The sequence below is a fragment of the Gorilla gorilla genome, chromosome 9 (genome assembly GCF_029281585.2).
Source record: "Gorilla gorilla gorilla isolate KB3781 chromosome 9, NHGRI_mGorGor1-v2.1_pri, whole genome shotgun sequence".
Classification (NCBI taxonomy): domain Eukaryota; kingdom Metazoa; phylum Chordata; class Mammalia; order Primates; family Hominidae; genus Gorilla; species Gorilla gorilla.
This window is the reverse complement of record NC_073233.2, coordinates 127,092,326-127,106,780: the sequence shown is the minus strand read 5'-3', so window position 1 is coordinate 127,106,780 and position 14,455 is coordinate 127,092,326. Positions and strand designations below refer to the sequence as shown.

Below are 14,455 nucleotides of genomic sequence, written 5' to 3'. Positions count from 1 at the left end.
AGTTCTCTCATCTACAAAACGGGTTGTCATGAAGGATGGTGCAGGGTCAGCATGAGACTCCCTTGAGATAATGAATGTGAAGCCTCTGTGAGACGGACAGCATGACGCAAATATTTCTTTTTTTTTTTTTTTTTTTGATACGGAGTCTCGCTCTGTTGCCCAGGCTGGAGTGCAGTGGCATGATCTCAGCTCACTGCAACCTCCGCGTCCTGGGTTCATGCCATTTTCCTGCCTCAGCCTCCCGAGTAGCTGGGACTATAGGCACCCGCCACCACACCCGGCTAATTTTTTGTATTTTTAGTAGAGATGGGGTTTCATCCTGTTAGCCAAGATTGTCTCGATCTCCTGACCTCGTGATCCGCCCGCCTCAGCCTCCCGAAGTGCTGGGATTACAGGCGTGAGCCACCATGCCCGGTGACACAAATATTTCTTAAGCTACATCTTCACTAGCTTGACATGTACCTGGGACCTACCATCCCCTGCCACAGACTCCCTACAGCTGACAGGCATTATGCCAAATGCTTTGAAGGCCCCCTTGCAGGGCACAGTACCAGGTGGCAGATCCACACACATTTACACATTGCATACTGTATAAATATAGGTTTTATTAATAATGGGTGAAATCCCACAAATACAACTGGCATCCCTGTGTGATAGGAAGAATCTGTGGCAGGGTGAGAGGAGGTAGACAGGGATGTGTACAGGAAAAAGGGGGAAAATGAGCCCTGGGGGAGGGGAAATCAGAAGCAGAATGGGCCTGGACCCACCAGGAAAGCCAGACACGCTCTGAGTGTGTCTGCCACCTGGTGCCCAGGGCAGGCTGTTCTGATGCCCAGGGGCCACCTGCTGATAGGAACAGTGGAGGGACATGGACAGAAGTTTGAATGAGCAGCAGTGGCTAGGGAAGGGGTAGGGGAGTGAAGATGCCAGCATGGAGCACAAAAGGAGGGCCGTGCGTGGGTGGCAGTGGCCAAGGCCAACTTATGCCCGTGCTTGTGCTTGTGTTGGTTCCTGAACTCCAGGGATCTAGTGCCCTGTGCCACCCCTGGCTTGGGAGGAGGGAAGACTTGCGGGTAGACACCTGCAGTTCCTGTAGACACCCTGGGCAGCACCAGCCTTATCCTTAGAGTCTCCAACATGGGATCCCCAGGAGGAGGTTGGCACTGTCCTCCCACCAGCACCCGCCACCACCAGCATACCACCATCACTCTTCCTCTGTGCTGTAGGGGATGGCAAGTGTGTAGGGCTGAGATGGCCTGTTCGCGTGTATGTGCCTGTCACTCTGGAGAGGGAGGGAGCATCACGAGACCGAGACCGTGCATGCGTTAGGGGCAGCGAGAAAGGAGGGTTGGGTCTTCCCCCACTCACCCCCCGCCCAGAATAAAGTGCATTCTCCAGTTCCAGTGGCAGGTGGGAGAGAAACACAGACATTATTGCACAGGTGCCACCAGGCCCTACCCCCACCAAAGGTGATGGGGAGGGGGATGGGGCATCCCACAGCCCCAGGCCTCTCCAATCCCCAGGATTGGGAGTGGTGACCTAGACAGAAAACCCAGCTTCTGTCCTGGCAGATTGTCCAAGTCAGCCAGGGTCTAGGGGTGGAGAGAAGAGGAGGAGGAGGAAGAGACTTCCAGAGTCCTTCCCTGTCCATTTCAACATCCATAATGGGACTTCCAGTGGACTCCACCAGGGCCCAGCCCTGGAACTCCAACCTTATAGCAGCCCAGTTTACAAACACTTGTGTGGTGGGGACCCCCAGAGGGGGCCACTTTGGTCAGTTGTAAGTGGGGCCCTAGAGAGCCTAGGGCTCCCAGGCAGACAGCAGAGGAGGGTGCCATGGGCAGGAAGGAGGCAGCAGCCTCCCAGTAGTCTTTGCATGCAGGTGTTGGAGAGAGTAGGGAGGAAGCTACAAACCGCATCAACTTGGGAAGACTCCTGGGCATAGTGGGGAGGGCTGAAGCCCCCACTCCCAGAGCCCAGGCTGGGAGCGCAGTCCGACAGCCAGCCTGTGGAGGAGCCAAGGGAGGAGAGGATAGCCCCGCCAGGAACCAGTGCCCAAGTCTATAAGGTTAAAACAGTCCCAAAGGGCTGGGACTGGGGGCTTCCTGCTGCAGGGGCTGGGGTACAGGCTGGGGCAAGCCTCTATCTCTCTGACTTGACCCGGTAACGCAGCACAAGGTAGGCCAGCAGCCGCAGGGCTAGGAAGAAGATGCCCAAGACCAGGAAGTCCATGTAGAGCTTGGCATCCTCCACATCCAGCGCTCGGAGGATGCTCTGTGGCTCCCGGAACGGGCAGCGTTCCTCTAAACATGTCAGGTCTCCTCGCTCCATGCCATAGATCGTCAGGATCACACCCTCAAAGCCATACCTAGGCAGGGAGGGATATCAGATGGGATACAGCACACAGGGTCCCTGCTCTCTGAGAAAACTGCCAGAGCCCAGCTGCAATGCTGTCATCCCTGGGGTGCAGCCAGGGTGCCCCTGCCCAAAGGATAATGGGGCAGGCAGCAGACTTGGCACAACCCAGGAAGCCCTGGGTATGGACTCCTCCAGGGAGGAGCAGAGGCCAACGAGGAGGGCAGGGGTACTGACCTGACATAGGAGAGATAGGAGCTCCATTGCAGGTAAGTGGGGATGGTCTTGAAGCTGACAAAGAAGCCGGAGAACAAGAGGACAGGGATGGCGGTAACTGGGCCCACAAAAGTGGCCACCTAGAGGGGAAGGGAGGGGGCCAGGCCATCATAGGGGTGACCAGGACAAACCCAGGTTTCCTAGAGCTCCCCCCTAACCCTCGCACCGGGCCCTGCTTCCTCCCACAAGACCTCATCCCACCTTGGGAATTCCCAGCTGCCAGCCCTCCCACCTGTAGGGAGTTGGAAGCAGCTCCGATCAGCAGCCCCAAAGATTGGGCCACCAAGGCGGTGGCGGTGGCCAGGGCTGAGAAGAGCAGGAAGCGGCTGGTCTCAGCGGGCTGGCCCGTCATCCAGTACACAATGCTGCAGTACACCACCGGACACACCACCTGGGGAGTGGGCACGGGCTGGACAGTGGACTTCAAGCCAGGGGCACAGCAGCCAAGACCTCCACTCCACCCAAGCCTGGGCCTCTAGAATACCTATTCCCAGGGTGTCCATCCTGCCTCCACACTCTTGTTCAAGCTGTCCCCCAGATCGACACACGTCCCCTTCCTCCCTGGCCATATGACCATCACTTATCTCGTCTCACGTCTTCCGTTGGGTCCACCCTGACTGCTTCAGGCACGGTGACTTTTCCCTTCCCTGAGCGCCTAAAGTCCTTCCCACCTGGACCAGCTTATTCGTTATATTGTTAATTAATTAACTCTCCATAGGAGAGCCATTTTGTTCCCCCCATGAGCTACCAACTCCTAGGGGGCAGGGTCTGAGCCTACTAAGTACAGTCATCCGCTGCTCAAGGGCATCCAACCAAGAGCCAACCAGGCCAAAGGTCCAGCTTGTGCTCTTCTTATTAAGCCAAGCATCCTGTGACGGTGTCCACCCTGAGGAAGGGGCACCTTTTTCTAACTTGCACAGATGTGCCCTATGGACTACTGGTGGCCCTGATGCTTGGAACAGGGTGGTATTGGCGGTAACAACAACCAGCTAACATTTGCTGGGCACTTCGTATGTGCCAAGCACTATTCTAAGTACTTTATATACATTAACTCATTCAATTCTAACAATCCTGAGGTAGATACTATTGTCATTCCATTTTATAGATGGGTACACTTTAGCAAAGAGAGTGATTTGCCCAAGATCTTGCAGGTAGCAGGTGGCAGTAAGAGCCAGAGAGTACACCATTTTCTACTGCCCCTAATAAGAGTTACAGAGTCATTTGTAGGGTTATTGCCCCCAGTAGCTGGGACTACAGGTGCACAACACCATGCCTGGCTAATTTTTGTATTTTTAGTAGAGATGGGATTTCGCCATGTTGCCCAGGCTGGTCTCAAACTCCTGAGCTCAAGTGATCCTCCAGCCTCGGCTTCCCAAAGTGCTGGGATTACAGGCGCAAGCCACTGCGCCTGGCCCTATAGGGTTATTTTCATCATTTTCTGTTTGTTGTCAGTTGTCCTCACTAAAACATAAGTTCCACGTGGTCAAGACTACATCAGTCTAGTTCAATGCTATATCCCTAGGGCCTGGTACAGAGCCTGGGCTATGACAGGTACTCACCGTCTATTTGCTAAGTGAGTAGAAGGACAGCAAAGGAAGGAAAGTGACAAGTTTGAGGGAGGCAAGAAAGCAAGGATAGAAGGAGCAAGACAAGATGGAGGCAGTGGGCAGGTGGGAAGAAGAGGCCCACCTGAAAGGGCACGTCAGCCATGGTCTTGGCCAGGTAATATGCTTTGAGGCTGTACCAGTAGTTGAGGTGCTCCCTCATGAAGACCGCCATCTCTAAGGGGACTGAGGACACAGGCTGCTTAGGCACACCCGGACGACACCCTGGCCCCTGCCCCAAGCCCCAGCACCCACACCCTTGCCCCATGCCCAGGGCAGCTCAGCTCACAGGTGAGCACAGTTGGCATGAGGGCGGCGAACATGAGGAACAGCATGGAGAAGAAGAGGCAGCCGGTGTTGTTGAAGACCTTGCTGGCATCGTCGCCAATATGCAGGTAGAGGAGGCCGATGAGCACGCCAATAACCACGTGGGACATGAACCGTAGGTGGGTCAGGACCTTGGGAGGGGTCATCACCAGGAGAGGGATGTGTTACAGGCCAGGGCAAGCCACAGAGTAGACTCGGAGTAGGAACTCAGAGCTGCCCTCACAGGCACAGAGACCCCACAGGCACATTGCAGGGCTGTGAGGGAGGGTCCCCATTCCCATCTCAGCTGCTGGGATCCTACAGCCCAAAAGGTCAGGCCTGTGCCAGCCTCCTCTCCCCCAGCCTGACGCCTCACCGTGTCCCTGAGGATGGACAGGAAGGTCCTCTTGAAGAGGATGCAGAACTGTGTGAGGGTGCTGGTGGCAAAGGTGTGGCTTTCAATGGGATCCACTTCCTGGAAAGAAGAAATTGGATCGGGATCAGGTGAGCCTACCCCATTCGCCCACAGAACACCCAGCTCAGTGAATGAAAAACCTCAGAGCTCTTCCCCGGGGCAGGGGTCCTCCAGGTCTACAGAGAATCTTCTACCATTAAGTTGTGTACCTGAAAGCTAGGCTTAGGGGTATGAATCAGAGCGAGATTCAGACACAAAAAGGGGGCAAAAACTTGGGAGGGAGGAGATGGAAAGAAAGTAATGGACACCCGTGGTGGCTAATAATAGATCGGTTACTTTTTTAATCCATCAAAACACATGAACTCTAAGGGTATAATTCCTTTTTTGTTTTGTTTTTTTTGTTTTTGAGTCAGAGTCTCGCTCTGTCGCCCAGTCTGGAGTGCAGTGGCGCAATCTCAGCTCACTGCAAGCTCCGCCTCCCTGGTTCACGCCATTCTCCTGCCTCAGCCTCCCGAGTAGCTGGGACTACAGGTGCCCTCCACCACGCCTGGCTAATTTTTGTATTTTTAGTAGAGATGGGGTTTCACCATGTTAGCCAGGATGGTCTCCATCTCCTGACCCACCCGCCTCGGCCTCCCAAAGTGCTGGGATTACAGGCGTGAGCCACTGTATCTGGCCAGGTATAATTCCTTTATGCCACCAATTTTACAGTAATGTTATTTAATAATGATGATAATGACAACAATAACAACAAAAACTAACCAATCTGGTTTTCAGGAGTTATAGTGTCTCATTTAAGGAAGAGAACTAGCACTGGGCAGACGCCTGCTGTACCAGCTACAGTGCTAAGAGCTTTATGTGATTATCTAATTAGTCCTCCCGATCACCCTGTGAGGTGAGTATCATCATCTCTAAGTTAGAGAGAACAGTCAGCCACACTGGCCACTAAGCTGGGGACCATGTTGATCTTGCTTACCAGATGGGCACTATGCCAGGACCAAGGACAGCACACTGTAGCTGCTCAACAAGAACTTGCTGAATGAGTAAGTCAATGAGGAAACTGGAGCTCAAGGAGGTTAAATAATGTGCCTAAGGTCACAGTGCTGTTCATAGTAGGTCGATTCCAAGTCCTAGGTTCTTCCTAGCACCCAATGGTTGCGATGCCTCCGGGGAACAGCCTCTTTGGCAGGGCCACTGTCCATGGTCCAGTCTCCCCTCCCCAACTATGCCTGCTCTGCCCTCTCCACCCCTACTCACCGGAGGACAAGGAGGGCATGGGGCAGGGACCTCCTTCTTCTCAGGGCTGCTCTTCTTCTCAGCCATGGCGCACAGCCCATTCTGCACAGCCCTGAACAACATGGGGTTCAGGTCTCCATACTCGCCAGAGGCCACCTCGATGACTGGGGACACAGAGTGGAGAGCTCAGTTTAGATTCATACTCGCTTCCCAAGGGCAAGTCAGTCCCGCCTTGGGTGTGTGGGGAAGGCAGGCGACGGTGAGATCTCTACCCCTAGAAGGCCTGAGTGCAAGACCAGAGCCCCCAGGTTCGGCCCACTGCTGTTTCCCAGCCCCTACCAACAGACCCCCACTCACTGAAGTCAGCCGGGTTGTGGTAGGTGGGGCAATGCAAGCCGAGTCCCTTTAGATAGGGGATCAGGTTGGTGACCACGCCTTTGAAGATGCACTGACCCTGGCTCAGGATGTAGAGCTGCAGCAGAAAGAGAAGGGTAAGGAAGGAACAGCGGGCCAGGCACCCCTATTGACCCCCTTCCATCCCTCCATCTCAGGCCAATCCTCCTTGAGGCCTGGAGACACTCACCTTGTCAAACATCTCGAAGAGCTTGGCACTGGGCTGGTGGATGGTGCAGATGATGGTACGGCCCCCCTGTGCCAGGGACTTCATGAGGGACACCACTTGGAAACAAGAGGCGCTATCCAGACCACTGTCCAGAGAGAGGCCACCAGGGGGCCATGTGAGGTGGGTGAGGCCAAAAGAAGGGAGTGTCTGGGGCAGGGCAGCTGCTGTGAAGGGGATGAAGCTGGCAGGAAGAGGGCACTCTGGCCGCATCTGTATCCTTTATGGTTCAGGCACTTGGAGGGATACCCAGAAGCCAAGAGCACTGTTCAGTTTAATAAGCATATATTGAGGACCTGTTGTATGCCAGGAACTGGGATTACAATGATGCATAAATAAGACATAGACTCTGGTCTGGAAGGAGAGAGAGACAAGCACACAGATGATTTTGGGTAATGTGGAAAGTGCTGTAGCAACACTGGGTGAAAGAGGGGGCGGATTCAGCTCAGCTGTAGCAGGTGTTGGAGGGTAGTCAGAGAAGGTTCCTGAGCGAGCCCAGGAGTAAGAGCTAAGCAGGTGAAGGGGAGAGGGGAGGCATAGTGGTGAAGGGCATTCCAGCAGAAGACACAGCATGGGCAAAGCTTAGAGGCATGAAACATGTGGCTTGACCAGGGAATTACAAGCAACTCAGTATTATTAGAGCATAAAGTACATGACATGAGGCTGGAGAAGTAGGTTCAGACCAGGCCCTTGTAAGTCACCTGACTTTATTTCGAGGACAAGTCAGAAAGGAAACACTGCATGTTTTAAGCAGGGGAGTGAGCACTGCAGACTTGTCTTTAGAAAGTTCACTCTGGCCGGGCACGGTGGCTCACGCCTGTAATCCCAACACTTTGGGAGGCCAAGGTGGGTGGATCACGAGGTCAGAAGTTCAAGACCAGCCTGACCAACATGGTGAAACCCCATCTCTACTAAAAATACAAAAACTAGCTGGGTGTGGTGGTACACGCCCGTAATTCCAGCTACTCGAGAGGCTGAGGCAGGAGAATCACTTGAACCCGGGAGTCAGAGGTTGCAGTGAGCTGAGATCGTGCCACTGCACTCCAGCCTGGGTGACAGAGCGAGACTCCATCTTAAAAAAATAAAAGAAAGTTCACTGTAGCTGCAGTTTGGAGAAAGGATTGACTGGGAGACACTGGAGACAAGCAGATAAGAATCTGTTGCTGTCCTGAACTTAACATCAACATTAGAGATGGGGCAGGGCAAATCTGAGAGATATCAAAAGGAGGCAGAATCAACAGGACTTGGTGACTGATGGCTGAGGGTGACTGGAGAGGGAGGTGTCAATCAAGGAGGACACCTAGATCTCTGCCCAGGCGAAGGATGGGGCTGCTCACAGCAACAGAATTGGCAAGGGTGGAGATGAGGAAGAAGCCCTTATCTTGGCCCCAGGAGGCTGTGAACAGAGGCTCTGGATCATGAAGAAGATGCAGCCTCCAGCCCTGGCTCAGGGCCGAGAGGAGAGGGGTATCCTGGTGGGAAAGGGTGGAGAGAACTACCTGGTGGGCTCATCAAAGAACATGACAGGCGGGTTGTTGACCAGCTCCAGGGCGATGGCCAGACGCTTCCTCTGCCCACCAGAGAGCAGGGCTGTCCTCGTGTGGGAGCACGACATCAGGCCCAGTGCCGTCAGGATCTCTGTCACCTGGCCCCACCCCACCCATGCCAGGTCAGCTTCGGAGTCTCTGCTTCCCCCAGGCACCACCCCAGCTTCAAAAAGCATCTCCCTTAAGTGCATTGTCTCGGCCTAGGCCACCACTCTCCCACCCCCAGCTCGGGGCCTTGAGCTCAGCAGCACCACAAAAGAGAGTGGTCCCACTGCCTCCCTTCCCCACTCACCAGCTCCTTCTTCACCTCCTGCTTCTCACTCAGCTTCAGGTTAGCAGAGACCTGGGGCCCAGAGAGTAAGCGAGAAAAGTATGTGTGGGAGGGAGCTCTGCCTTGAACCCTCCGCCAATGGTGAAGGTGGCGACAGCAGACAGAGGGGGTTGCTGGGAGGAGGGGTGACTATCCAGCCCTCACCATCATGGCTTCCAACACCGTGAGGTGCGGCAGCAGCATGTCATCTTGCATGATGTAGCAGGACATCTTGCGGAAGGTCCTCAGCTCCCGTGGCCTTCCATTAACCAGGATCTGCCCCTTCATTCCAGACTCCCTGCAGGGATGTGGGTTGAGGATGGGGGTCAATGCCCTTTCAGAATACCTTCTGTGTTCCCCAAGGGATACTTCTTCCTGAGTCCTGCCTCCATTCCACCCCAGTCTCTTCCTTACCTGTATCCTGCCAAGATGTTCATGAATGTAGACTTGCCAGCCCCTGAGGGGCCCATGATGCCAATCAGCTCCCGGCGGCAGAATTTACCTGAGAGGCACTTGAGAAGGGTCTTATAACCTGCAGTGAGGTGGGGAGGAATTTTTAGTCAGGCTGCAGTGAACAGAAGTACCCCCAAAATTCTTAGGAGCAGCCATGGCTATCAGTGAAATAGGTAGCCCCTACTCAGTGTGATTGCGTTAGGATGGAGTAATAACCCTTATAGCCCCGGCAGGAACCCATCCCTCTCATCCCGTCCCCCTAGAAACGACCACCACTAATATCAAAGTACCAGAGGCAACAATCCTCTTCCGAAAGGCATGGGAAAATCCACACATCTCATGGATGGGCGTGGAGAGGGGATCAAAGCTATAGAAGACCCTGGTCCTCTTCTGTAATCACAGTGGCCACTGTCTCGCCCCCTCCAGGAAAACTCCCACTACTGCAGCCCGAGCTGGCTGCCTATCCCCTGTGTTTCCACAGCACCTCTCCTATGCCAGCATGTTTGTTACTTGATGTGCCTGTCACTTGACCAGCTCTCCCAGCCTCTTAGTCAGTGAGCTCCTTGGGGGCAGTTCTCACTCATCTTGGTAATCTCAGCAGACTGTCTGGCCTGTAGTAGATGTGCAGTAAGTGTCTGTTCCACGAGCGTGAGTTCTCAGAGCTTTTCCCTAATTCAGAAAAAGCCTTCTTCTTTGCGCTCTCTCTATCTGCCAGGCTTGTTTCTCTAGCCCCTACATGGCCCAGTAAAATCTCACCTTTCATTCATTCATTGGAAGGCAGCATATGCATTTAGAGCACGGTTTGGAGTCAGGTGGATCTGGGTTCAAATTCTGGCTCCACACTTACCAGCTGTGTGACCTCGGGCAAGCTGCTTAACCTCTCTGAGCTCCAGGTCCCTCATCTGTAAAATGAGGATGATAGTACCTATCTCATAGGGTTGTTGTAAAGATTCAATGAGATAATATATGTAAAACACATGACACAGTGCTTGGCACATAGAATGCATTAAAAAGTGACATTTTACTATTAATTCTACTTGATAAATGCTTATTGATGTCTACTATATACCAAGCTCTGTACCAAACACTGGATAAAAATTGAGGAAGACACAGTTTTTATATTCAAGAAGGTCATAGTCTAAGTAAGATAGAAAAACAAAAAAAAATCTATGAAGAAAAATAAAATTAGGGTTATAACAGAAGTACAAAAAATGTGCTGTGAGAATGCAAAAAATGGAATTGACGTGAGTCGGGGGGAAAGAAGAAAATCAAGACTGGCCTCACGGAAGAGGTGGCGTTTGAGCTAAGCCTTGAAGGATGAGCAGGATTCTAAAAGGCAAAGGGAAAGCAGAGGCCTTCTAGGCTTTGGGAGGAAAAGCTCTGTGATATAAAAGTATGTGTATATACACTCACAATCCAAGGAACAGAGGGCAGAGCCTACATGGAGTGACCTGGTGAGACATGGAAGTGGAGGGGAAGGATGAAGCCACCAAGGAGGGCCCTGCCTGCGATGCTGGCAGACCTCCCTCATAGGTGAGGACGTGCCAATCCCTTACCTAGCACCTTGCTCATTGCTGCCCCCTCTAACCCCCACAGAGCCCAAGTCCCTCTCCACTCCACCTCCTTAGCGTCCTTAGTGGAGACAGTGAAGGGATGGCATATTTAACCCTCCCTCCACGACACCCAGGACTGTGTTCTGGGCCCGGCTGTCCCTCTGGATGCTTCCTGTCAGAAGGGGGAGCAGCTCCTGCCCACTGCCAGGTCCTGATCACAGCAACTGCCTGGATGGTACCCATGGTTTACAAAGCTTCAACTGTTTCTCTAACAACATGGGTGAGGCAACTGGGGCCCAGAGACATCTAGTGACTCACCCAGGGTCACACAGCAAGTTCTTTCCTGGGAGAGGGAAGCCGTGGGCTCTAGCCCTCTGCCTCAGTCCTCCTCGCCATCAATCAGAGACATTTGGTGGCGCACTCCAGCATATGCCTTTCAGAGCCACTCACAGGAAGTGATCTCTTGCAGGAGAAGAAACTGGCAACGACGAACCTTCCCCTCAATTAATTACAGTAGCTGGTTGAACACTGATGCCTAACACAAAAATCATCTTACATTTGCCTCTCACAGATACCGTCTCAGCTGAGCTTCACACAAGTCTGTGTATTCTTATCATCCCTGTTTACAGATGAGAAAAGCAAGGCCAAGAGCGGATAGGCAGCCTGCCCAAGGTCACACAGCTTATAAGTGACTAGGAACCCATGTCCCACAACTGCTCAGCACAGAAGAGGCCAGCCAGGCCCTTGGGCTGGAGAGACACTGGTATTCTAGTTCTGCCGCCGTCAGTAGCTCTCTTTGCAATTTTGTCAAGTCACTTAATCTTTAAGGCCTCTGACTCCTCATCTATAAGGGAAGGATAGTAATATCTAATCCCAAGGACTTACAGAGTTATTACGAATGTTAAGTGAGATTATTAAAAATAATTAAAAGGAAGCTGTTTTGAAAAAATAAGAAATGCTATACATAATTAGGGGAGATGATAACAAATCCTTACTTGGGAAAGGTAGAACTCTCCCTCTCTCCATCCCCCTTGCTTTCTTTCCTTTCTGCCTACCCTTAATTGCTTTCTGTCCTCTAGAGAAGGGGAGAGGGATTCAATGGAAAACAGAAGTCATCGAGGGGAGGGCAGGGGGCAGAGAAAGGGACAACGGATGAAAGAAATGGCAAAATGGCCAGTACAGCAGAATGAGGCTGGCAAGGTCAAAAGGAGGGAAGGGCCAGGTGAGGGATATCAATCTGTGGCTGGCGCATGGAAGCAACTGGAGAGCTGGCCCGTCTAGACACATTTTTTAAAAAATCTTAGTTTCTTAAAATTATGAGGAAATGAGAGGGCTAAAGAAATAACAACTGCCTCATCATTTTGCCCAGAGCTGGTCTCAGGACCGAAAGAGGTTGCTTAGGGACAGGGCCCACTGGGCAGGAAGCCCAGATGCCTCAGTTTCCATTGGTTCAGCCATGTGACCTTTTGGTCACTCATGGGAGTGAGGGTTTGGAGAGTGCAGAGGCAGATCATGCTCAGCCCTGCTCTGAAGCACCCCAAACCTATTTGTTGAACCTCAGAGAACAATGTCCCAGCCCCACCCCTGGCCCACACCCAGGCTCTGGGAAACAGCCTCAGCTTCCCTACTAGCAGCTAAAGCTGCTCAGGGTAGGGGCTGCAGGGGCTAGTCAGGGTTCAGGGGAACCTGTCCTCATGGGCGGGAAGGGGGAGGTGATGGGACTGCTGTACAGGGAAGAGAGAGAAAGGAACAATGCATGGAGAGCTGGGAAACCGGGCTTCTGGTCTCAGCTCTACCACTTACTAGCTGTGTGACATTGGTCAAGTTACTCAACTTCCCTGGGCCTCAGTTTCCTTATTAGTAACATGGAGATGACATCTATCCTGCCAAACCGCCACCCTCCCTGCTTCTGAGCACTGTGGTAAGAATGGAATAAGATGACAGGAATGAGAACGTCTTTATAATTAGGTCCAAGGGTATTGCTCAACCCTGCAGACACAGCCCCCTACTTTTTCATACCAGCCCTCACAGGTAGGAATCCTCCATAAACAAAAGAAGGAAAACTCATCAAGGACCACTCAAGGACCAGAGGTCACGGGATCTCTTTAGAAGATACAGCTTCAATAACCAATTGCACCTAGTATCCCATGGTGCTCACAGGTGTGGGGGAGCGTAGATCCTGACACCCCAAGAGTGCACAGTGAGCAAGGGGCTGGGGCCCAGATTTTAGTGTTTCCACAGAGCCCACTGGTGCAGGACTTTCCGAACATGGGACACCCAGGCCTCATGCTTCTGGAGAGGCAACTCAGAGAGGGCCCACGGACTCCCCCTACCAGGCTGTTCCCTACCCCTTTTGCGCCAGCAGGGCCCCTCCCGCACGGAATAGGACAGCTCCACGAACTCGATGTCCACGGCTGAGCGCTTGGGTAGGTGGGAGAAGCGCTGGGCTTCAGTGATGTGGTTCTCCACCTTCTTCAGGTGCGTGGTCAGCACAGGGGGTTCCGCCCCGTCCTCCAGCGTCACGGCCATGGCCACAGCCCCCGGCCCTAGTCCACAGCCCACGGCCTCCAGCGCCTTCTCCGCCATCACGCAGCCGACCTGCAGGGAGAGGGCGTGCTCAGTTTGGGGCAGACCACCGAGCCCCGCTCAAAGCTCCCTGGCATTCTAATGCTGCCCCCGCCCCCACTACCCACCTCCTTCTCGGGGCAGATCCGCGACTGTTAGCCCCGCACTCTGCCCCCGCCCCCAACTCCCCGCACGGAGACGCTCAGTCCCGGGCAGCCCAGCTCCAGCCTGACCCCAGCCCGTCCCCTTGAAGCCCTCAATCGCTCCTTCCTCCCGGCGGCTTCTCTAATCTCCTTACCCCGCAGGCCAGCAGCCCCTGGGGACTGAAGGAATAGGGGGCGGGGGAGAAGAGGCAGCCGGCAGAGGCTGCCCGCTAGGAGGTCGGGGTAGCAGGGTGAGTGCAGGGCGGACCAGGGGAAGGCGGAGAGGAGGAGGCTTCAGGCCTCCGGCTGCGTCCCACTCCCCATCCCTTGGCGCGACGCCTAGGCCGGCCCCTCCCGCCGGCACCCCCGGGCCCGCGTGCCCCGGGCTGTCCCCAAAGCCAGGCGCACCACCCGGACTCAAAACTAAGCGCCCCACGGCGGCTCAAGCCCCCGCCCCATCTCCCGCATGCCTAGTCACCTTGACGCGCCCCCGGGCCGGTGCGGGGCCGGGATGCTCAGCGCTGCCACGGACCGGGGACGAAGAGCCGGGGCTCCCCTTACCTGCCTCGGGCTGCGGCACCCGCGTCCCGGCTCCCGGTCCCGGCGGCCCGGGCCGGGGCGGGGCCGGGGCGGGGCAGGCGAGGCAGGAGGGCCGGCCCTCGGCTCGGAGGAGATGGCAAGGATGGTGAGAGGCGGTTGGGGTCGCGCCCTGACTCTGCTGGGCTGTGCACACCCGCTTCCCAGAGCCTGGTCCCGGACGCTGTGTCCTCCGAGCCCGCGGGGCGACTGCGCTCTCCTACCAGCTACTGCTCGCCGGTCCCGCCGTTCTTAAAGGGCCCGCGCCGCCCGGCAGCCCGCGGGGGGCGAGGACGGCAAAGGAGAGAGCAGCGCTTGCGGCGCGGGGGCCGGAGGAGGTGCAGGGGTGAACTCAGGACTGGGGGTTGATGGCAAAGGGCCGACTTGGAGGCAGTGAGGAAAGGAGAGCTGGAGTCACTCCGTGCGGACAAGTCCCTGGAAGACAGATTAGGCAATGGTGTTGGGGGTGGGGGAAAGTGGAGGGATAGTAAAGGTGT

General features: G+C 54.5%; 1 protein-coding gene across 4 annotated transcripts; it reads right to left on the bottom strand.

The window, feature by feature from the left end:
- Positions 1–572: 572 nt before the first annotated feature.
- ABCG4 (ATP binding cassette subfamily G member 4) lies at positions 573–14,189 on the bottom strand. 4 transcript variants are annotated; one of them, XM_004052260.4, is made up of 15 exons: positions 13,861–14,188; positions 13,023–13,272; positions 9,083–9,200; positions 8,834–8,966; positions 8,651–8,701; positions 8,311–8,456; positions 6,776–6,899; positions 6,550–6,664; positions 6,214–6,356; positions 4,918–5,016; positions 4,525–4,693; positions 4,321–4,421; positions 2,864–3,022; positions 2,593–2,711; positions 573–2,368 (listed from the first exon to the last, which is right to left on the bottom strand). In XM_004052260.4, the coding sequence occupies exons 2-15, from the start codon at positions 13,258–13,260 to the stop codon at positions 2,143–2,145; spliced, it is 1,941 nt and encodes a 646-aa protein (XP_004052308.1). In that variant the 5' UTR covers positions 13,261–13,272; positions 13,861–14,188; the 3' UTR covers positions 573–2,142. The 4 variants fall into 4 exon arrangements, with proteins under 4 accessions (XP_004052308.1, XP_055211088.1, XP_030872326.1 ...); XM_055355113.2 differs by having other exon boundaries at positions 13,944–14,188; XM_031016466.3 differs by lacking the exon at positions 13,861–14,188 and adding an exon at positions 9,969–10,023 and having other exon boundaries at positions 13,023–13,105.
- Between the last annotated feature and the right edge of the window lie 266 nt (positions 14,190–14,455).